Source organism: Festucalex cinctus, chromosome 2 (assembly GCF_051991245.1).
Source record: "Festucalex cinctus isolate MCC-2025b chromosome 2, RoL_Fcin_1.0, whole genome shotgun sequence".
Lineage (NCBI taxonomy): Eukaryota > Metazoa > Chordata > Actinopteri > Syngnathiformes > Syngnathidae > Festucalex > Festucalex cinctus.
The window spans coordinates 27,165,600-27,190,298 of record NC_135412.1 but is presented as its reverse complement, the minus strand read 5'-3'; the positions used below and the strand labels follow the sequence as shown (position 1 = coordinate 27,190,298).

The following is a 24,699-nucleotide window of genomic DNA, read 5'->3' as shown; positions in this document are numbered from 1 at the left end:
ACCTTGGCCAATGGAGGACAAATGATGTTTTATCTCTATGGTCCCAGTTTAAATCCAGCTACGTTGCTACTTGTCTCATCCTAGCTATGCTAAGCTAGTTTGTCTCTCAGGTCTGGCATCCCAATATAAAAACTCCCCTTTGTTTGTGTAGCGTAGCGCTAGCCGGCCAACAGCGAGGCGTTAGCCAGCCAAATATTCCCGTTGTTAGGACAGCATTAGCTGGTCAACAGCGATAAACCAAAAAGTTTATGTAACATTTTAACATCATATTTAAAGTGAAACAATTTCACATCCGGTTTTACTGTAGTTTCTAAAGTATTTTCAGTGGAGGCATAAGGTTAAATATAACTGTAAATCATCACAGGTACTATGTGGACTCAAAATGGAACGACCATCAGATTTTTTTCTGCCAGCACATTGTCACATTATATGGACAACATGGAACTTGATTAAACAGGACTGTGTTGTAATTTCATCCTACCAGTTTATTGGTAACAACTGTTTTTAAAACCAATGAATTGTAAAGAGCTCTTGTTTAAACTGGGTTGCAAATAAATGGTACTTAATTTATATTGCGCTTTTCCCCCTTACAAGGTCCTCAAAGCGCTTTACATTCAACTACTCATTCACTTACTGATGATGCAGCTTCAGGAGCAATTGGGGGTTCAGTATCTTGCTCAAGGATACTTCGGTCACAGTGGCATGAATCGAACCCACAACCTCTGGGTTTGGAGACGGTCACTCTACCATTGAACCACTACCACTGTGTCAACTTGTCATGAACCAGAGGTTGGCTATTATTGACTGTTCAAAATACATTGACAGCACAAATCTCAGTAAAGTTTCTTATTTTATTTTTGCAATATATTGATTTCAAAGGGAAAACAACATTGACTCTCAAACTGGGTCATCGTCTCAACCCAAGGCAGACCACTAGTTTCTGAAAAAACCCTATTTTAAAATTTGGAACATAAAAATTTCCCGGTGCTCCTTCTGTATGCGTCATAATGGCAGAGTAATTTGTGCTGCAGTGTCATAGCATCATCAATGGCTGGAAAAGTACTAACTGGCAGAAAACTGTGATTAGTGTGCGGCTGACAAAGTGTGTGAGTGTCATGGAAAGCCTGTTGGTGCATGCCGACGGCTCTAAGACTTTTTTTCCAGTGTTACATTCATTTTGTTTTATCTTCTTTAAATAGGCAAAACAAGCAGAGTTGACTTGTTTGGGACAATGAAGTGCAATTGACATTTCAAATAACAGCATTAATCTCAAAACGGGAAAATTAGAATTAGGATACTTTGTATGACTGTTTTTAACTGAACATTGATTTAAAACAGTGTTGTGTTGGCTGTTTGTTGTTGTAACATCTGAGTTTGAAAATGCCTGAATATAGGTCTCCGAATGGACAGTTTTTATTTCCCTGTGGTGCATGTCTTCTATTTACAATAGAATCACTTTCAATATTTACAGTGTTGTTATCAATCAATCAATGTTTGTCTTTTCATGATGAAAAACACCCCTTTCATATAAAAGAAGTCAAAACAATGCTAAATTTGTAAATTGTGTTGTGTAAATGTCTTGTGAATATGACATGGAAGAAGTTCCCTCCATAGTAAATTATGCAGTTGAATTTGGAAAAAGGTGGAGCTGGGCAACCAGTGACGTCAGGATAGAGAAGCATTAAATGATGCCTAATACTTTACAAGCCTTGACACATAAGGGGGGGCATGTAACTTAATGGTTGTGTATATTGAACCCCTTTAGCACATCAGCATGTCAGCGCTAGTTAGGTGAGATTTTCAGCAGCAGTGTCAGAAGGGCTAAAAACCAATCTGAAACAAGAGAAGGTGAGAAAGGGCGAAAATTAGACTATCCACATCGTGGCGCAAAGAGGTGAGAGTGACAACATAGAGAGTCTTGGGCTCCAGCTGTTTGGAGGGAAGGGCCTGTTTCCATAGCAAGCCAAACCTTACACTTGTCTTGTCTGGTCCTGTCCCGTTCAAGGCTTACAGGACAGAGGTGGGAGGGGCAAAGACTAGCAAGCTGTGACTAGCAAGCACCAAGCATAAACTGCCGCAAATCTAGAGAGGACTGCATAAACTCGAGGTTAAACTGAACTGTATTGCAGCCAAAACACCCTGCAGGAGGTTTTTAATCTCCTGGATTTACAGTAACCCACAGCAAAATAATCCCAATCGACAACAAAATATCTTGAAAACACGTGGCAGCACAATTAGCGAAGGCGATGAGCCGATGATAACAACAAGGTACCAACGAGGGGAACTTGCGCTTAATCGCAGTAAATAATTGTGCCAGTAAACAAAGTCAGCTCTGTTTGGGTACATACAGCTTGTTGAAACAGGGAGAGGTTAATTGTTAGTGCCTGTCGCACATCCTTTTACAAATCACCAACATTAAAAATAATAATAATAATAATAATAATAATAAAAAATATATATATATATATATATATATATATATATATATATATATATATATATATATATATATATATATATATATATATATATATATATAGATAGACTATATCCAATTCAATTGTAAGTTAAAGTAGCACTAAGGACCTTTTCAACCATAATAAAATAACTCTTCTGATGAGACATTGACTTAAAAGTAGTTGAATGGTACCTTTGCATCGCCTGAGGGGGTCTGTACTCAGTATCATTTTTACTGACACTAAGCAACTTTGAGGAGGATGGTAGGAATACTGCCACACACAAAAAATTACAAATGTGCTGAATATTTTATGGCATACATCACTTCCCCCTTTCCCCAATCGTTACAAAGACAGAATTTAATTTGAATGTTGATGCACAATTACTGCTTTCCCTGCTCCAACGCACCTGTTCCAATGAACAGGATCGTTATCAGGCTTATGCAGAGCTTGCCGATGAGCTTCAGGTGTGTTGGAGACGAGAAACATCCAAAACCTGCAGCACTCCAGCCCTCGAAAACCGAGTTTGGGCACCACTGGTTTAAGTGGATGACACACCCAGCAATTAAGGCATTGCATCATACAAGTAGAAGTTGAAGTCACTATTTGATGAAATATAGTCATTTTCCAGAAAAGGCACAAAACAGTATTTGAGACACTATGAGATTTTAACCATCCTTTGGGATGCAAATTCTACAATCTTGTCCAAGAATTTGTCACCCCAATTAACCAGGAAGTAGCCAACTAACAGGTTTTATGTAGCCTATTAATATTGTATGTATTTTCAGTTTTACACTGCATTGCTATGTATTTTTAAATGTTACAGCCTTTTTGTTAAGCAACACCAACTTCTGCAAGCCAGGTTAAGGGCCTGCTAACGAACACAGAGGGACAAACACAAAATTGCTTACTAGGTGAAAACAAAATTTTGGTCTCAACCCTGATCCGAGTTTGTCAAAGCTTTCTCTGACTTCAAACAACATTTGCATGTGGTCAAGAGGCAGAGTGTTTGAAATTTGTTTAAAACCACAACAACAAAATCTTTTTTGTTGTGTGGACAAGCTCTGTAAAAAGGGGGAAATCTGTTCATGGAGTGAGAGGAGTAAAAGATAGAATTTGCCCACAGTGGCAGGGCTGTATGCAGCCGAGTGACCATAACTTTAACTCTCTGCTGTTTAAGGATTGAACTGATACAAAAATAACTATATGAAGACCAAGTGATTAGAAAAGTACAAGATCAGATAATAAATCCTTTTGTCAAAGCCCAGGAATGCCAGATCAAACATGAGGGGGTGTCTTCCTGCTTTTACCTCACACCTCCAATGTCATAAATTCATGAGGAACATTAGAATTGTGACATTGGGGGAATATCACATCGTCACAGGCCCACGGCAATGCGAGTCACGCCATGAAAACAAGTATAAGAAAGAGTAACAGAGTAGTAAAGTGACAGAAACTCTGCCTGAAAAACAAATCTAGCCTTTCTCGAATCTGACAACTCTACTCTCGGACAAATCTTTAATAGGAAGGAAGTGCCAATGAGGGATGTTCTGTTATCTGTTACCATGGAGAAAAGGTCTATACACAACACCCTTCATTCTCCACTTTTTCTCTTACTTGTGTCTCCACAGAGAGGACTACTCAATTGAAAAAGGGAAACTCCACATGATGCTAGGGTGAAGACTGAAGAGGTAGCAAGAGGGAGAGCAGGGCAACCAAAACAAGCAGGCACCGAGCAGGCACCGTGTCCGTCTCCCTCCCTCTTCTGGCCAGACTCCCATTGTCAAAACTGGCAGCTTCAAAGCACTAATTCATTAAACGGTCCAGTGGCCAGACACAAGAGGCCCGACACCCCTTTTAAACCGCCTAAAAGAAGCACGGCAGCTTGAGACCACGGCCTGACCTTGGAGATGGAGTTTAGTGTTGCTTAATCTGATGAGGACATCAACAGGGGAGGGGATTGCTAGTTATTGCAGTTTTGGTTTACTCACTCCATCTACAAATCTCCGCAAATGAGTATTGATGACTGTTAGTGTTTGATGCACCGTGGGAGTTTGTACTGGTCACATGATCGTAAAGCTGCAATTTCAGTCATCTGTCAATCAATGCTGTTCTCCCATCCCTCACAAGTCTCTCCAAATCTAGAAAAGTGATTATTTGTCCCATCCGACTGTTGAAGAGTGGGAACTGAACTGAAAGCAAATGTACCACCATTACACCACCAGTGATTTCAAATGTAATTATGATATTGATTTTTATGACAAAGTCTCAAACAGAATAACACACACTGGCTAATGTGGTTTCATAAAACAAAGTTAACGAAGTAACCCAATAGGAGATGTCATTAACAACTTCTGATGGCGAAAACTGATCATTGTGAACAATAAATTCCATTCTCCATTCAAACGGACATGCAAAATGGATAACACTAACAGGACTGGGTAAACGGTAGCCTGCTATTAAAGGAAGGAATAACGCACACTGTGAGTGAACAATGAGTAACATTTACTTGAAAAAAACTAGGATTTATTTTTCACCCAGTAGTTGAGTGATAGCCACTCTACCTCCTGATGTGTTAGTATATTCCTGTTGTCAAGTGAACTCCTCGTACAACCCAGAGCCATTTTTTGTCTCATTTCAGACACACCTCCAGAAATGCATTATAGTGGCAAACAGCAAGAGTAGCATAGCTCAGGGGGTAGAGTGGCTATCTCCCAATCTGGAGGCTATGAGTGTGTTCCTTGACGCTTGAGTAGGTCTTTTTAAAATAAACTAGTAAAATGTATCTAAAACTCTCCTTGGAAAATGTACTTTGATTTCTGAACGAAAAAGAAATTCTAGTTTTTTTTCCAATTCGATACCACGCACCCTTTTTTTTTTTACAGTGCAGGAACCAGTTACAAAGACTGAAAGTTTATTTGAAGTACATGATCTGCAATATACATATGTTTTATGAATACCACATTTCATTGCAACTCTTTTGTAAGATATTTAATGTAGTAGCAATGAGGTCAATGGGCACTTTATTTTCATCAATTTTGCCTAAATGCCCCATGAAAACTTCAATGTCTTCGTTTGAGATTAATCCTCCATGCGTGTTTAAAGGCCATTTAAATGAAGGTGGTCTTACCTTCGAGGCCCTGCGTTGGTCGGGGCACTCAGGGTGCTGGCACACCACCCAATCCTCCTCCTGAACAGGCTTGTCATCTGAAGCAAAACAAAACGGACCAATTCAAACATTTGTCACTAAAAATAACCTAATCTATTATATGTGTTCATTAACACTCTTTTCTTCGTAAACTTGTTGAAAATGTGGCCTAGGCTCGTCGCTTGAGTTTACAGTATGTATGGACAATGTAGGGGCCGAAGGTGGCGAGAGCGACTGTGCGGTAAAGTAGGGTAAATTGAGACAGAGTAAACACAAGCTCTGAGGGAGCGAGCGGGGGGTTTAATGGGGGGGAGATCAGAGGGACATGAATAATGAGTGACAGGACAGGAAGAAATGGAGCAAAGAAGTAGAAAGCTCCGAATCCCTCTTTCTTTAGCAAAGTGCACTCGCTCCATGGTCCACAATAACAAATCACTTGTCAAATAAACCTCCAAAAGCTAGTCCGCTACGCAATACTGAGCAAGTGATTAAAAGCCTCGTTTATGTCTACATCTTGTGTGGGTACCTACAGTACATGCATGAGATCAAGACATGATAACAAAACAGGCATATTTATCCGCCTGTCTAATGAGGCCCCTCTTTGCACAGGGGGTGGTCATAATTGGGTAGTGTCACCTGTTCCCTTTCAAAACAAGCCAACTATGACGTTTCAACCCTAAATCGAAGGTAAGGCACGTTTAAAAGGTTGCTGTTGTAACATGAAGCTGAATACTTATGGGCCAAGAAGAATAAAACTAATGATGAAAAGACCCGAGGTCCTGCTCCGCACATAAAGTCTCTTAGTCTAAAGTCATCTGCAGCTACACCGATGGGTCAAAGGTCCTTGTGGGATTAAGGGAGTAAAACACTGTAATTGCTGCAGACCTCATGGTCGGGGGGGTGTCCCTTTTGGAAGGATGAGGGACAACCCATCTGCTATAGCGGATTTCCTTAACAAAATGTGGTCTCGCATATACGTTTACATGCAGTCAATAACCCTTTCAAAACAAGAATATTGGCAAGATTCGGGTTTTGAAAGGCCATGTAAACACAAATACACTCACATTCCACATTCTATAAAACCCCTGGGTTACCCTTTTTCTAACCCGAATATTTGGTCATATAAACACCTATCAAAATTAGTGTTCTGCGTATGCTCTCTCTGCAAGGAATCCTAGTCTTTTGAGTACAGGAAGTACATGTATGCACGGCGCATGGCGCGCAACAAACCAGAAATACAGTACACAAACAAAGGTAAACAAACAGGGCAACACTCAGAGCACAGAATCACACTTTTGGATCGAGGAGGAAACCAAATATACTTTATTAATAGTGTTGTGAGTGAGTAACATGAATATGTGTTTTATTGACAGTAGAAATTATTAGTTGATTTATTACATGACGATGTGTGATGTCCATGCCTCGCCGTTTAAATCGGGATATTCCAATGATCACAAATTGCCATGTATATTAGGAGGAACTCGAGAGTTATTCCGAATCTTTCAGAAACCTATATTGACCTTCACCCCAATATAGACTGCTTCTACTCAACTCAACTCTGACTTTTCCCCAGTTCCACAAGAAAAAAATAAAATAAAAGACTACAAACCTAAATCTCCAACCCAGATTTTTTTTGTTGTTCTTCTGCCCCCAATGTAGTTGAGACTCCATTCCACTGTTGAAAACCGCTATGCAGTGCACCCATTTCAATTGAGTTACATCAAGACACGATCAATTTCACAAATTAAATCGAATGCATTTTTAATAATCAAAAATAATCACTTTCTATAATTCAAAAACCTCTCCTCAACGTGAGGGATGTACCTATATGCCTTAATATGCACAACAGAATTCAAGTATTAGACATATAAATACACCACCTTGAGTGCGTGTATGATTATTTCTATTTAATTTTAGCTACGGACAATGCTGATCCCTAACAGAGATATTGGCATTTCAACTCCTAAATGGAATGAATCTCGGTAACATCTTAAAATTGCTACCACATAGAACGGACCAAACACTTGTATGTTCTATTTATATTACTAGCCTGCGCTCCCATCTTCTCATTGATGTCCTCATATCACGTTGACCTCTCTCTGTCTCTCTGATGAATTGGAATTCCTCAACTCAGCAGTGCTGATGAAGCCAAAAGCGAACACTAGCTATACAAGGACACACACGTGACAGTGCACAAAGAGATCGCACACTAAAGAGACAGCGGAGAATCACATCTATGCCGCTAGCTGCAAACTGGAGGTATTTGCCAATGGAAACTAGTCTTTTTATTCGGATACTAAATAACAGGTGAATTTCAAGCAAAATACAGCACTAAGACGCAGCAATCAATAACTGATTCTTTTGTGACTCTTTGGCTGAAGTTCCATTAATCCTGATGTTTAGGGCCCGACCAATTAATCTGTCTGATGATTAAATTGGCTGATTTTAGCCGTTCTAACGTCAGTAAAAATCTGTGGTAAATTGGCCTGTGTTTGCCAATAGTTTTTCCCTTAATGTATCACGTTGTACACAGATAATTATGATCTCATAATTTACTACACAGAAACCTATCTCAAAACATCAATTCCATCATTATGTATGATCTCTATCAGATACAGTCATTCAACGGGTCTGTCAATCAATGACTCGTGAATTTCGCTTTTTACAAGCAACACTAATGAACATTGCAACTCCTGTGGAGGAATTGACTGGATCCCATTATTTTACACACAATCTAAAGTCACAATTGAAACAAAGTGAACATTTGTAGTGATGGTAATTTGGTCTGCGCGGTGTAATCTTTATTAGACATCTCTATGAAATGAGAAGATCGAGGCGCGCCATCTCATTTCCCCAAAATGTTTTTACCTTTCTCACACCTCGCTCCTCTGTTAATTTAATGAGCCCCTGCATACACCATATTTACTTCCCATATACACTGTGCCATGTGATCTTGTGTTTTGTCACTCGCGCACGTGTCACATCACTGAATTATTTTTTCAATAATGAATTAGCACATAAAAAGATCTCATTTAACAAAAAAAACAAAAACAAAAAAGTCCAAATTGCTCATCTTGCCCTGTCGTGAGAACGTTGCCGCCTTAATCGCACGTTCACCAACGCTCTCAGCATTTTCACACCCCACAGGTGATCGCTTCTTAGGCTTGGTGCAGAAACCATAGACGGGTGTGTATGTTTTAATGGGTAGAAGCTTTGACAGGAGGATGTTCAGCTGTTAACTTTTCCGCACATGTTCATGGGGAATGTTAAGAATGCCACATACTACTTGATGACGTCTCACGGAACACTGTAATGGAGCGAGCACATCAGCTCCACCAAGGAAAAACATTCACAGGTATTTGACAAGGGCTAGAGATGACGACACACACAGTAATGCTAACTTCTACAATCTACACTGTTGCAGCGCCTTAGTTTTTTCGCATTGCAGTGTCACACGCTGTCCCTTCTACTGTATGCTGTAGGAACCCATACTCTTGCAGACCTTAGCTCAAAAGTAGGGATACCATGCAAGTACTGATACCAGGATTTGGTATGCCAGCCTTATTTCAAGGTACTTAGTACTTGTGAAGGTGACCGATAACCAATATTGACCGCCCTCTTGTGACCGTCAGGAACTAGAAATTAGTAATGTGCAAGCACTATTACAATCTAAAGGTTGGAACCAGGCTGAGATAAGAAATGAGCTGCCACACACTAAAAGTAACCGTAAACATAAATCAACGACCCCGTAAATATGAAGGCTTATTTTGCCGGGTTTTCATCTGGACGAAACCTTGCACTCTTGAACAAAAATGAATTGTCATCAAAAACCGTTCACAGATGATAATGAGCGCATTAATCAGGCAAAAATACGTTACATTCAGTTCACATTTGCCCAAAATATGAACAAGTTCATGAAATTCCTTTCATTGAACTCGTTCAAGTAAAATATTGACGCCATGAATTGTATATTGTACAGTTGTTGTTCGTAGGGATGCTTGATTTAAAAAAGAAAAAGGAAAAAAAATTCAGACCGATACCAGTACAAGTACTCAGTTCAGGTAGTCACAGATACTAGGGCTGGGAATCTTTGACAGTCTCACGATTCGATTCGATTACGATTTTTGGGTCTACAATTCGATTCAGAATCGATATTCGATTCTCGAGTCGAATGATTTTCGATTCAAAATGATTTGATTGACAAATGATTTCTGCTTCAATTTACAGATATGCACAACATTGTCATAATCTACTCCAGTCTGCTTTGCAAGACAAAATGACAAATAGAGACATTAAAGTGTCTTTTTTTGTTTTTTGTTTAAACATTTGTTAATTTTGTATTGTAAGTGCCTTTTTCCACAAAAACATCATGTGGGCTACAAGTGCCTTTTCCCCTTCTTCTTCATTTCTAATTTAAATAAAATATATTAATATCAATTCTATTCGATTAATAAATGAGAATCTCGATTCTTTTATGAATCGATTTTTTGGCACACCCCTAACGGATACCAATACGATAATGCCTATACCACTAGTACATAACATTCCTAAAAACAAAAACAAAACAGAAAAAACTATTATATATGATTTTAAAGAACACCTTTTTATATCCCAAAATAAAAAAAATTCCTTAAAATTGCATGAAATTAAATGCAATTTTCTACTCTTCTAATTTCTCATTTCGAATTACTGGTCATAAAACGATACCCTGTATTGGTATTCACCTATTCCTTGCTAGTGTATCTTGTACTAGTACTGACTGATGCATTCAATATGGCATATTTTTCCCCAGTTAGCCTCAAATGGAAAAGCAACCAGCCTAAACCAAGGTGAGTAGAGCTGAGCTCTACCCAATCATGCAACGAGAAAGGCAGCATTATAGACAGCACTGTTACCTAAAGCTTTGTTATGAGTTAGATCCTGTATAATGTTTTCTTTCAACCCTTTAGCTCCCAACGCCGTTAATGGACACTCTACCTCAGAATCAAAATAAATGGCGCAGTCTGTTCATTCTTAACGTCTTACATTATCCTCCATGAATGAGGCAAAACGTTGTAAATTGTATAAACAAAGAATTTGGGGAGCTTATGCCTGTTTAATGAACGTCACAACATCCAGCATTCATGAAGTAAACGATTCTCAAAGGCATTGAAGTTTGCACCAATGATTTTTAGTTTATTCTTACAGTGTTGTTAATGGTCTAAACATGGTTGATAGCATTAAAGCTGCAAAGGAAACAAGTTGAAAATTTGCAATAAAGGTTTTAAATGTCAGTGAGGACAGTGAAGTTGAAAAGAAACATTGTGTAAATGCAAACGCATTAAAAAAAAAAATAAAAAAAAAGAAAGAAAAAAAGACTAGTGGGAAATAGAAAAATACCAGATATTCATGAAAGACCTCTCCTCACAATATTCACAATAGGACTGCAAATTCATATTTGTGAGTTCACAAACTCCGGAATATACATCTTGTACCGCTCCCGCTGATAACTGCCCTTCCGGTTCGGACCAATCACAGACCGACATTGTGTTTGGGGGGGTGGGATATGCAACTGTGATGAAACCCAACATGGATGAATGGACACTACAATTAATACTGTTCTCGCAGAATGACTCACCGTTTCCTTGTTGAATGTTGAACAGCGAGGGGCGCTTCGTGTATTTCTAGCTAGTAAGATGTTCGTGTTTTTCCAAATTTTCACCCGTGGCCGTGATTGGTTAAAACAAAAGTGTAGAGTGTCGCATCGTCCAATCAGCTCGAATTATTGTACAGAATGTCCCGCCTTCTCCTGATGAAATTACTGTGTAGAGGTACCAGATGGATATATCCATCTGGCTGTTACCAGGTTAAGAAAAGATTCAGTTGGTACGCCACACAATTAGATCACTAAAATATAGCTACAAACATCAAGTAAGAACCCATACAGAAGGCAAATGAGGTAGGAGCTGTTTAAATGAGTTGGCCAGACTTGATATTCCTTGCCTGCCTGACTTTTAACATCAGAGAGGTGTACTTATGTGCTTCCTTAATCGCCACATCTGAGACCATCCCATCTCTACATACAATATGAAGCCGCAGAACAACCTAAGGTACCCTGTTCCAGAGATGGGTGGTGGAAGAGGGCAGGTTTCAGGTTGAAAGATGCTGACAAATCAATGTACCCACTCATCGTGGAGTGACGAAATGAGTGACGCCGTTGGCTCGGCCAACAGGTCGGTCACCATGTTCAAAAGCAATCACAAGGAGATTACTGCATTGACCAAATATTTCAGGGTATTTGTGTCACAAGGTACAGTAAGTGGACAAAAGCCCAATGATTATGTAACACTGGAATCTTGAACCTTTAAGGCCTTTACATAATATAGTCTGCCGTGAAATACCAGATTATATAAAAAGCAAAAGTGGGCCTTGACAGAGTTGTCATTGTTGACATTCCCGTACTAAAGAGTCTGCACGAAGTTTAAGAGTATCTCGCATTAGGCCTTTATACTTTATATGCACACCATAGGACTACTGAATCTTCCAAAATCAGACCCTCAAGGATTTGGGTAGGTTGCCATCAAAACTATTAGTCAGTTTCAGCAAACTCATGAGCATTCCTGTGACACCCCTTTAATCATTGCAACTTGCCCACGGATCTAGCAAATAGTCGCCATTTCCTGCCAAATCACCTTCACATATACACCATCAACACACTTTCTTGTTTTGATTCAATAACACATCCACCCATGTCTCATTTTCGACCAAAAATAACAGCAAAGGAACATAGAAAACAGCATTCTGATGATCTTCAAATCTAGAAAATATGCAGTATTGTGGTCAAACAAAACAAAGTTGCCAGAGCAAACTCGAAGGACGAAATGAAATGAAATGGAGTATGTCAGAGACAAATGACTGTCACACAAGCTGTGGCATTCAGCTTATATTTCCAGTTCCAGAAAGAAAAAAAAAAGTTGTTTTTTTAATGTGTTTGTTTTTTTAAAGTGCATAGTGGTCATGATGGTTAAACAAAGCATGTAAAGAATAAAGGCGTAGTCTTGTGCGACACAGTACTGTACTGTGCACGTGTGTGTGCCCATGTAACCTTGGAACTCAAATTACAAATGGTTTACATTTAAAATGCTAAATGTGATGCAATATGTGGGCAGAGAGTTTTGAAGTTTTGTCAGGATTTTTCATATGTTTAAAATTACAGGGCGGCCACCTCCAGCTAATTTTGTGCCGCCCCCCAGCCAGAGTGATTGATAATTCTCAACTAGAGCGCCTAACCGGCCCACCTAGCGCGTCCATGCAGTGTTTGAAGCTCAATTCATGCGTCCTGATAATTGGAGCTGCATTGGCAAAATCAATGCTTACTATAAAAAAATAAAAACAACTTTAATGATAAGGACTTCTGTCATTGAAGCAATGCTGGCATAATTAGGATGTTGTGATGACGGAAAAAAAAAAAGAAAGAAAAACCTGTGACTGCCACGTGGGTCTGTCTGTTAGCTTCATTTTGCTATCTTCAGCTAGCCCGCTCACCGTGAGCATCATTCCAGCGGGTCGCAGGCATAAGAGAAGTTTGGGAACGGAGCACCCCTTCAAGCTGACAACAGCGAAGCCTCAGTGCAGGCACCGATAGCCCACCTGGAGCCCAACACTTGGTTGTAAGAGAAGGCCGGGAGCCGTCAGATTAATATATCCAATAATACACGGGCAACAACTGCATACTAAAGATGATTTTATTTGTAGCTGGTTTTAGAACAACGCACAGCAACATCAAGACACTTAACGGCACTGTTATCCATTTGTAAACACATCACTCGGCATACATTCAAGTGGTGAGTGATACATTTTTCATCTGTTTCTGTGACGACCCGGCAAACTGTCTTCGCATGATTGCACAAATTTGGGGACGGCTGCTAATAAGTAAACAAAACATTATAAACTGAGCTTGTGTGATGCATGATTGGCAGTACAATTTCAATATTTTAATACTTTTATTATTCTTTAAAACATTATTATTAATGTGTTCAAACGCCATGAGTTTAGTATGGAATAATAGCCATGGCCCATGAATGCAATTGTACACTATAAAAATGCTTAATATGAAATAATCACACTTATGGGTCACCACCCAAAAAGGTTTAAATGCCGGAGCTTGCAAAACTCTAACAAAGAATAATAACCAAGAGGATAATCAGTGCCTAGTTTTTCCTCAATAAATAAATCTTGTATGCCAGACGGGTCTCACATTATATCTTAAAGTGGGAAATGAACCAACATTGGCTGCAACTTCGTCAGGTGAACAAATTCAATTCAACTGCAAATTCTCTTGTTGATACCCACACAGTATCGTAGAGTACATTTTACTCAGAAAAGACTACAGGTATATTTGTTATATTCTAAACAGAGTAGGCCTACCGTAAATTTGACATTTATTATATATCATTTACCTTGTGTTTTAATCTCACCCAAGTGTAAATTTTACTCTGTTTAGACTGGGACCAAATGCTTTGTGTATGTATATAGTTTTACTAAATGACTGCTATAACATGATAACTCTTAACTTTAAAGTATGTTGCCTGTTTATATATATAAAAAAAAAAAAAAAAAAAAAAAAAAGTGAGTCAGTTGAATTTACAGTATACATGCACGTCATGGTGCATGGTCAGGATGGTACATCTGCTTCAATGTGAGCCAGGAAAAAAAAAAACTGCTTTTCTTAAAGTTAAAAATTCACTCTGTGACCGGAGCCTGCCAAACAGCTTTGTGTCAGCAGTCATCGTCCTCCTTAAGATGGCCGGAAAGTTCCAGCATTTTAAGGCTGGCTGGCAAGGAGGTTGAGGGGCATTCCTTCACAGCCATTTGTTATCACATCCCTTTCACTAATAGCATGAATGAGGAAGGGCAATGGAAAGCAACTGCCCCTGTTCCACATCACTTACAAAAAAAAAAATGCAGACAGGATACTGAAGTGTTTCATTGCAGCTGTCCACTTACTTGGGCAGTAAATATTTCATCTGTGTGTTTTCTCTCTCCTTTGCATTCATGTGGAGTTGTCTGTATGCCAGGGAGCTGAGCAATTTCCACAAGACATGCAAGAAATGGTTGGGAGAAAAGGCCTTTCCATGATGACGGTGGAATACTCTCCACAAAATAACAGTGCTGGTTTTAAAAAAAAAAAAAAAGAAGAAGAAGAAAAAAGCAAACAGGCCAATACAACAAAATGAAGTCATCTCTGTTGCAAAGTGTGGCATCAAAATAATAATAATAAAAAAATGAATCGCACAAAAATGGTACGTTCATCAAATGTCTCACAACAAACTAACATCATAGGTGTGTATATAACATTCAACTAATGTTTAAACACAAATCGGAAAAGTATGAGAAGATGTGGAATATTGACTGCACCGAGTGATGACGCATACGTTTTTATGCCAGATGCTCTTACTGACGCAAGCCTCCCATTTATCCAGGCTTGGGACCAGCACTGGAGATTCCCAGTGGCTGGATTTTGGGGTATTGGTCAGCAAAGTATTACAATGATTGGTGATGTTTCATCAAAAGGGAACAAGGTGGACCACAGAACTATGAATGTCTAGACTGCTTGCGGTATTACAACTTCAAACTTTTGTGCAAAAAATACTAAACAACCTCAGAGGTGTTCACCTTAAAACGGTCCTTTGTAATCCTGAACGGACACACAAAATACATCATCAAACTTGCTGCGTGCAAATACGTATAAATTTATACTTATGAATTCACCTAAAACCTTATAAATATCCCATTACACTTCGCCTTAACCAGGTACTTCAGAATCTTGCCAGAGTCGTGAGGTTCAAATGGTCAGGAGACCAGAGAAAAGGTCAGAAAAAATAAAGAGAAAAGAAAGATAAATCAAAGTGAAATCCAGCACCGACCAAACACTTCCTGCCTTCCCCATGGTTACAAAATCAAAGTCTTACGCCAAGCCCGGAAGCCTCTAAATTACAACAAATTAGCGAGATCTCAAGAGACCAGAGGAAAAACTAAAGAGAGGAAGGAGGGAAGGATCGATGAGGCAGAGTGAGATCCATAGAAGCCAGTACATCCAATCCATCAAAGTGAAATCCAGCACCAACCAAACCCCTCCTGCGTGGTTACAAAACCAGAGTCTTATGCCAACCCCAGAAACCTCAAACTTCCAATAAATTGAGATCTCAAGTGACCAGAGGAAAAACTAAAGAGAGGAAGGAGGGAAGGATAGATAAAGCAAAGTGAGATCCACAGACACCAGCACCCACTGATTCAAGGGGCTGTGGGAGGGAGAGGCAAATTCTGTTTGAGTTTCAGTAGATGCTGGTGCGATGGATCTGGCATGCATAAGGACCACCACCAAAGAAAGAAGCCGTCAACCGCGGTCCAGCAAAGCGAGCACCCCCCCCCCCCGGAATCCCCAGGCCGCGGCAGCCCCAAGGCCACCCCCAAGCCACCCGAGCGGACACCGGTCGGCGAGCCGACCCAGACGCCCGGAACACCCCCGCCCCAGCCCCGGCCCACACCCCCGAGCCCAAGGCCGCAGAACGAGGCCCGGCGGGCCCCCACAGCGCCCCACCGGTCCCCAGCCCCCATCCCCCCACGACCCCCCCCGCACCCCACCCAAACCCGCCACGACCCAGGCCCCGCCACCCCCGGCCCCCCAAACCCCCTCGAACACACCCCGACCCCCAACACCCAACCCCCCACCCACCCATACCCCCCCCCCCCCCCCCAAACAAGCCCCCCGACGACCGCCAATCCCCCCACGAACCCCCGCCCCCCACGAGCCCCCCCCCCCCCCCCCGGAAACCGGCACCGGGCAGCAGCGCAGAGAGGGAAGACGTGCCCACCCCACCTCCAGCCGTGCGAAAGGAGCACAGCGGCGGGAGGGGGGAAGCAGAGGAGGAAGCACCGAGGGAGAGGCGGAACACCAGAACACCGAGCCTGGTGGGAAGAGGCCCCGGTCGTCACGCCAGCGTACTAGTGACACCTAACCCTGTTACTGAGTCCGCCAGCTCGCCAACTGGCGAGCTCTACCCTTACACCGTGAATGTGGCCCCACCCAGTGTATATACAAGTGTGTGCGTGTGGTGCATTAAAATTGGGAGCAGGTGAGTCGGAGCAGAGGGAAAAAATTTCCCCTACTCCGATACACCCGCATCCCCCCCAAAAAATTTATATGTATATGTGTGGTGCATTAAAAAAGGAAATGGAGGGACAAAGTGGTGGGGCAGGGACACAGATGGGGGGGACCACAGCGCTGACAGGCACTGCAGTCCATCCCCCCTGATGGCTCCCCGCCCCAACTCACCCCTCCCCTTGGACATGAAGTGCATTAAAATTGGAGGGGAGTTGGTGAAGACGGTGTTTACACCCTTCCCCACCCCACCAAGAAATGTGTTGTGTGCCCTATGTGTATATTTACAAAGTGTATAGTGCAAAACTAGTGAAGTGAGTAAGAGGAGCGACCAGCGGGGCCTCACCCAACCCGGCGGGTGTAGGTGGCACGCCCGCCCCCCAGCACCCCCCCCCCCCCCCCCCACGCGCCCCCCACCCCACCCATCTGGCACCACGATAGGCGGACAGGGCCAGCGCAGCAGGGCTATTGGACAGCCCACCGGCCACCGGAGCCCGCCCGGGGTGCCAGGAGTTCTACCGGAATGGGGCAGGCCTCAAACCCCCGCCCGGACCCCGGAGCCCGACACCCGGGCGGGGGAGGGAGCGGGAGGGGGAGGGGGGCAGACAGGGAAGGGGGGAGGGGGAAGCGGGGAGGAGACGACAAGAAGGCGAAAGGGCGGCTGCAGAGCGGGGGGGGGGGGGGGGGGGGGGAAGGGAGGGCGACAAGGGAAAAGGGACCGGGAGGCAGAGGAGGATGGGCGGGGGGAGGCGAGGAAGGAGAGGCGACGGGGGGGAGGAAGGGAGAGGGGAGAGGGAACCACGGGGCACACCAGAGGCCCACCCGCCCCGAACCGCGCCGCTGGGCACGGAGCAGCGGACCGCGCCAGGACGGCACCGCCCCGGGCACCAGGGAAAGCACCCCAACACCGCACCCCACAGGGGTCCCAGGGAGCGGCCAAGACGCAACCGCTACCGAGCAGACAACATGGGGGGGGGCTGAGCCATCCCCGCCCGACCACGGGGGGACGGCGTCAAGAAAATTGACTAATTAGCATGCAGTAACACCAAGTGTTGATGCTTAGTGCCCACTAGAAATAAATCTTAAGGAGTTAGTGAGTATAGTGTCGTATAGTGTGGTGTGCTCGAGCCCACTAGCAGCAACTAGGTTCCTAACTATATAAAAATAAAAACAATCAGATACAAAATACCAAATACAGAAGCAGCGAAAACAGAAGTTGTAACGATGTGGTGGCTCTCATTAACAGGCAGAATCTAGGCAGGATTAAGTTGCCAAATTAAGATTAAAATATTCTATGTACATAGACCATATTTGTTTAAATCTTGATACTTGATTTTTATTTAAGGCAGAGATTTTTTCCATTGAGATATAATTTATTAGTAAGTTTAACCAGTGGTCGATATTTAGAGATTGTTTATTTTTCCAATTGACAAGGATTATTTTTTTAGCAATAGTAAGGGCTATAAGTATAGATTGATATTGTTTACATGGTAGCTCAGTTATTGTTAAGTCACCTAGTAAACACAATCTTGGAGATAAAGGAAGCCTACAGTTTAATATATCAGCGAGCTTTTCCAAGATTTTAGTCCAGAAATGCAGCACTGGAGTACATGACCATAAAGCATGAAGATAAGTATCGGCAGTGTTTTGTGAGCACTGGAGACAAATGTCGGAGTCAGAGAGTCCCATTTTTTTCATCATATATTGTGTAATATATGTTCTATGAAGTATCTTATATTGGATAAGTTGCAAATTTGTCTGTTTAGTCATTTTAAATACATTTTCACAGGTTTGGGTCCAAAAGTCTGGTTCCGGAACTATAGGTCGCTTGCACGTGTCGTCACTTCCGCCTCGGATTTCTCGTAGTCGCCATGCTGGGTGGCCTCCATTTACGTAGCGATTCGGTCTAACACGTATCTATCACATTTGTTGTCTGCGTTTAAAATGGTACATTGTTGCTGCATCGTTGGCTGTTCGAACAAAGCCAAGGGGGAAAATGGTCGGTCTTTTTTCCGAATTCCGAAAATAATTAGGAACCAGGGCTTGGAGACAGAGGAGTGCGGACTCCGGAGGGAAGTCGTTACTTTGGGCTCGTGTGTGCAGCGATCACTTTGTGAGCGGTAAGCTTGTTTACCTTTATTTAATTTAATGCATGAGGATTAATAACGTTTCGACCGCCCATATATGGGCAAGTTGCTTATGTTTTGGATTCATGAGCAAGCAAGTTCGGTAGTACAAGCTGGCTAGCGGACGTTAGCCGAAAGCTAACATCGAACATTTTCACCCAAGTAGTGCCAGTGCAAAGTGTTTACTGCTGAAATTGGATTGATTAGTCTTGGGCTCTTAATGCCGATAACATGTTTTTTGGTGGCAAAATGTAAACTTGGAAAAAAGAGACAGAAGGGGGTGATGCAAGAAAACAGACCCCCGGGGGTGATGCAAGTAAACAGACCCCCGGTAGCCTACACATCATGCTAAAGAACTTATTCACGGCCAACCTACTGCGGCAAAATAACCAGTCTTTCCATATTTTATTTGTTTATATATTTGTTTATTTTAACAGGTCGCCCTGCGCCCGTTTTTCTGTCCAATCATCCCGACTGGGCTCCAACATTAAAGTTGGGTCCCAAGTTACAACATCTATGTCTCAGCCCAGTCGGTGCCAAGATATGAACGTGCACAGGAGAGACAAGCAAAGAAAAGACGACTCGAAGTGGCAGAGATTGTTGCAGTTATGCAGCCAGATGGCTCCAGTAACCTGTACCCTCAAGTACTGCTGACATCATTGACTCTGGTATGCCACTCAGAATTCATTACATGATATATTGTATGCATGAGTGAATGTATGTGTTTATGTTTGTGTGTGTACACGCACCTTATATTTTAGAGACATTTGGAAGTGTTTATAGAAATAAGTATTTGCCTGTAGCAATGTTCATACATTAAAAAATGCAACCAAATGTGTACATTTCTTTTACACTAACAAAAAAACTATACTACTGTACTATATTAAACCTATTACTGGTACCGTATTTTTTTGTGATCTTTTTTTATTATTATTTATTATTTCTTTAGGGATCTCATGCCACACCGACTTGATTGCCAATGACATGATGGAAACGAAGACGAGCATTGAAGGAGGACAACATGCGACTGTTTGTTTGGCACTAATAAAGGCAGCGATTATACAAATTCTATTGTTGGGTTTGTTTACAAAGCTATACATAATACAAATGACAGGATTTGACTCAATGTGCAATATGGTCCCTCTTAAAGTAATGGCATAAATCTCCATTATTTCTAAAAGCACAAAAAATGAAGTGAATAATGATTAGATGTAGTAATTTCAGGGATAAAATTGAACTGTTATATTAATGTAGTTCATTTTAGCACAGGTGCCTACCATCCTGAGATATTTACATTAAAATTCCTTACTGCTTATCCTCACGAGGGTTGATAATTTGTGTCAAAATATTAGGCCATTATTTTAAGAGTATGACGGTATGATGTAATGTTGATGGGGTATGCAATGACTTTCATTATGCTATGTACAGAGGAAAAAGTTGCTCTCTTTTAAATTTGTTTAATGTAAGACAAGTACCAGTACTGTTACAGTTTTCCCAATAATCCTTGTTTCACACTTGTCACAAAACCACTGTCCACTGTGCCAATCTAGACTGCCTTTTGCACACTTCAAGTGATATCATTTGATTTTACAATGTGCTGCAGCACAAAAAACTACTTTACTCCGCATCTTTGAAGTACATGAGCAAGTGGTAGGTGACAGCGGCTGAGCAGGAACACTGGAAGTCCACTGCTGATCTAGTAAATGCTCTCCCGAGCAGTTCAGGTAAGGAGGGGATTTTGGGAAAAAAAAACTCTGGCTTTTCCAGCTGGCCAAAACGAGCGATCTGGGTGGACTCGCTCAATCACACTTTGTCCACACCACAAAGTCGCAGAAGTCCCGTCCAGTTAAACTCATCTGTGCCTGAATCTGAAAATATGACAAACATTGTAATGAAAATATGAAACATAGAATTAAATAAGAAACTACAAAAAGTAAAGCCATACATACCTGGTAATACTATTGGTGTTGTCGTGACAAGTGATGGGAATTGTTGCCATCTGGCACCAGACAGAAATTGGGTGTTGTGACAGCCTCCTTAACCGTGAGATCATAAGAAAAGCTGTCAGTATGCTCAGTAGTTACCATGAACACGTTTTATTGTACTGGAAACTGAAACTAAAAATACGTCCTCTGATAGTGGTTAACCTTAACCATTTAGAATAAGTTGATTAAGTAACATGTAACTAGTGAAAGGGTAGCATTAAATTTAATTAAGCCACGGGGAGGCTGTGCAGTTACTTTTTATTCTTATACGCTCTGCCATATTTGCCTGTTATAAAATTATTAGAAAAACCACATCAGGTAAACCCAGCTGTGCATGTAAACACAATGATAACAGGAAGCCTGAGAACAAATCAACATTTTTGTGTGCAGAATTACCAACACCATGTGGTTTACTTACGTGCAACAGCAACAGTTTCTTCTGATGCGATGTTAAAGTTTACACTCTGTATCCACCCGCTTACAAAATAATTGTAAGCCTCCAGGGATTTGTTGGCGTGTTATGGAGCATGTTGTCAACACGAGGTAGGGAAAGATGTCCAGAGATGTCACATTTGGCCAGCAAGCTTTCTCCGTCAAAAAAAATTCACCCTTGGTCAGGACGTAATTAGGATCAATCCCACCACACAGAGACACCTTCTGCCTGTATCGTTGTTTTTGATCTTCCGGTAAATCGTGAAAATACTGCGAAAATGACATCAGGTTGATAAGCTCTACCGTGTAACTCGCGAGTGTACCTTGTGAACCGGCGGACACCCAAGATGGCGCCCGAAGAAAAAACTCCCATGATGCATTACGATGTGCAAGCGACCTATAGACAAGTCTTTTTCCCATTTTAAAGTCGATAAATACGTTTTATTTGTGTATAAAAATAACTTATATATTTTTGATATTTTCTTTATTGTTGTTGGAGAAAGCTTTATAATATCTTTAGCTAAGACAGGCAGTTGGAGCGTATCCTGAAGTGTTGGGATTTGTTTCTTAACCATATTTTTAACTTGCAGATAATGTAAGAAATTTCCGTTTTTTATTTCATATTTTTGGACCAAGTTTGTATACGATATAAACTTATTATCTGAGAAAAGATGATGAAGGTGTGTAATTCCTTTCTGCTCCCATAAGCTTAAATGGAATGACTGATTATTAAGTTGAAAGTCGGGGTTATGCCAAATGGGAGAGAGCCCACAGGGCGCCAATTGGGAGTTTGTAATTTCTAATGCCTTCCACCAGGCAGTCAGGGTGGCGGCTATCATTGGGTTTTTAAAACAATTATTTCACAACTATTTCACTTTCAAGGCACACTTAAGACCAGTTGAGGATCTTACCACAAAGATCATGGATGGCATCCAGGGATGACGACCAGAAGTAGCGCTCTATTCCCATTTGGGAACAGAATGATGGTGGTGGCTCCAACTCATAAGCGCCGCGCTTCTTCCAGTATAGGAACATTCTGCTGACTTAATAATTGTCTTTATAGTTATTCATAAAAAGGCAAATCTTTAAATCCTGCTTGAAAGTGAGATTTGACCCAGCTGTGAGTCATCTGTGGAATTGCTGACCAACCTGTGCATTCTTCCCAACAATGAGCTCATCTTTCCAAATAATAAAACTGCTTTAAATGCCTGCCAATACACTCATTCCAAATATCCACCTGCACGATGACCTCATGCAGTCTTGCTGTCAAGCTTCATCTTGCTACACCTCTATGAGCGCGGACAAGAAGCTCCTCCCAAGAAATCGCGTTTAAAGTCTTGAAAGTCTTATCGGAAGAAGCAGTCGTATCAAAGGATGCAAATGATAAAAGTCACTCCCATGCCTCTCCTCCTGTTGAGACCACCACATTGTCAGACTCCGCAAAATGATTAAGAGTGATTCTTTCCGCCACTGTCGCTCTTCAAGCAACTTAACCTCATCAGTTACCCCAACTATACCACACTTGTGCGAGCCAAGCTGCTTGTGTAGGATGTCTCCACCATAGGGGGGGGCTTTTCAGGCCCACGCAGTCAGACAAGTGCTGTATTCATGAAGGGGTGAGATGCATGCTGGGGTAGTCTGGGCCAATGGATTTTGGACCAGACGACACAAAGATGTCTTTTAAACACCCCTCCTACATGCAGAGTGGACTCTCTTTATATTTTCCACTAACTGTAAAGGGCTCACATATTCTGCATTAATTTATATCTGTGCCCTTTCACTGTATTCATTTTTATGTATGCGTGCCCTTCTGTGTGCGTGTGTGCGTGTGTGGGGGGACGTGGGGGTGTGTTGGGTGCAAATAGCAGGGGTGCACTGCATAGAAATATATATTGTGGTGATATTTTTGTTTTTATTTTGTCTTCATGAGCACACTTGGTATTGGGGCAATCCAAAGGAATCCAAAGTAATCAAGTTACATCACTTTAATATTATGGTATGTGGATTACGTTACTAACTACATTTTTTAGCAGGTAACTTGTAACTGTAACAGAAAACATTAAAAGAGTAACCCTCCCAACCCTGCGTATACATTTGGTCTACACATGCAGTACATACAACAATGTGTTGGTCAGATACATGTTAAAGGTGTATTGTGGAACTTCTCATTTTTACTCATGACTGCCACCTCTGGACTAATGTGGAACTGCAGCCTCTGTGTCAAGCTCGTACTAGGGGCCGCTCCTAAAAAGTCAGGTCTCTTTGTACTCATCTGGACATTGGTGCAGCATGCATTATGTAGAAAAATCTTTAACATTAACATTGTAAACTCCACAATGCATCTTTGAATATCTTTGACACAGCAGACTTGTTGACTTAGTAAAAAAGTAACCAGTAGGACACATACAGTTGCAGTTAGAAACCCCAATTCCAATGAAATTGGGATGCTGAATAAAATGGAAATTAAAAACAGAATACAATCATTTGCTAATCCTTTTCAGCATACTGTATAATATTATTCAGTTGCACACACTACATAGGCAATATAATGTGCAAAACTGATGAGCGGTATTGTTCCTATACAAATATTCTCTCATTTTGAATTTGATACCTGCAAGAACTTTTAAAAAAGCTGGGATGAGTGCAACAAGACTGGGAAAGTTGAGGAACGCTTAAAATAAAAAAATAAAATAAAAAAACACACACAAAAAAACACAGGTTAACTGGAAGCAGGTGAGTGTCATGATCGATGGTCTCTTTACATGACCAGGATTCAATCTCTTGCCGTGCTCGTGGTCTGTTTACTTCTGTAACAGCCTTTTCACAGCATAAGGTGGTACAGCTTACAAGGGTGTGTGCATGTGGCGCATGTGGTATTCTGTCAGGTTTTGTTCAAGACTGCAAAATGTTGCAAAGATGTTTGCCAGAAAGTCAATAACCATTTCTTTGATCAATACTTTTAAACACAAGGTTTTGGAGCAAGATAGATTACAGTATGCTGCCAATTTTGTTGTATTTATCTATTTTCAATGACAATAAAGGTATTCATCCAAGCAACATCTTTTTCAGGGAGATCCCTGCTCATTTCAGCAATTCAATGCCAAGCCACATTCTGCACTTGTTACAATGGCGTGTTTTCGTTGTTAGAGTCTGAGTACTAGACTGGCTTGCCAGCAGGCCAGACATATCTCTCACTGAAAATGTGTGGCACACATTTTGAAGAGCAAAATATGACAAAAGAGACCCCAGACTGTTGAGCAACTCAAGTTGTACATCAAAGAAAAATAGGGGGAAACCCCACCTACAAAGCTTCAACAATTAGTGCCTTCAGTTCTCAAACGCTTATTTCATGTTGTTTAAAGGAAAGGTAACATAACAGTGGTAAATAAGGCCCTGTCCTAGCTCTTTTGTA

General features: G+C 41.4%; 1 protein-coding gene and 2 long non-coding RNA genes across 3 annotated transcripts in view; 1 reads left to right on the top strand and 2 right to left on the bottom strand.

Annotated features, from left to right (window-relative positions):
• The window catches only part of plekhg5b (pleckstrin homology domain containing, family G (with RhoGef domain) member 5b), a 78,405-nt gene that overhangs the window by 45,526 nt on the left and 8,180 nt on the right, over positions 1-24,699 (bottom strand). Inside the window, exon 2 of the mRNA XM_077514079.1 lies at positions 5,587-5,663. Within this exon, the coding sequence (XP_077370205.1) occupies positions 5,587-5,663 (77 nt within the window). The remainder of the gene's footprint in view (positions 1-5,586; positions 5,664-24,699) is intronic.
• LOC144014326 (uncharacterized) lies at positions 18,570-19,936 on the top strand. The gene is made up of 3 exons (XR_013282448.1): positions 18,570-18,864; positions 19,308-19,538; positions 19,820-19,936. It is a non-coding gene; the product is annotated as an uncharacterized LOC144014326 (long non-coding RNA).
• Positions 18,633-21,641, bottom strand: LOC144014327 (uncharacterized). Its single transcript, XR_013282449.1, has 2 exons — positions 20,820-21,641; positions 18,633-20,738 (listed from the first exon to the last, which is right to left on the bottom strand). It is a non-coding gene; the product is annotated as an uncharacterized LOC144014327 (long non-coding RNA).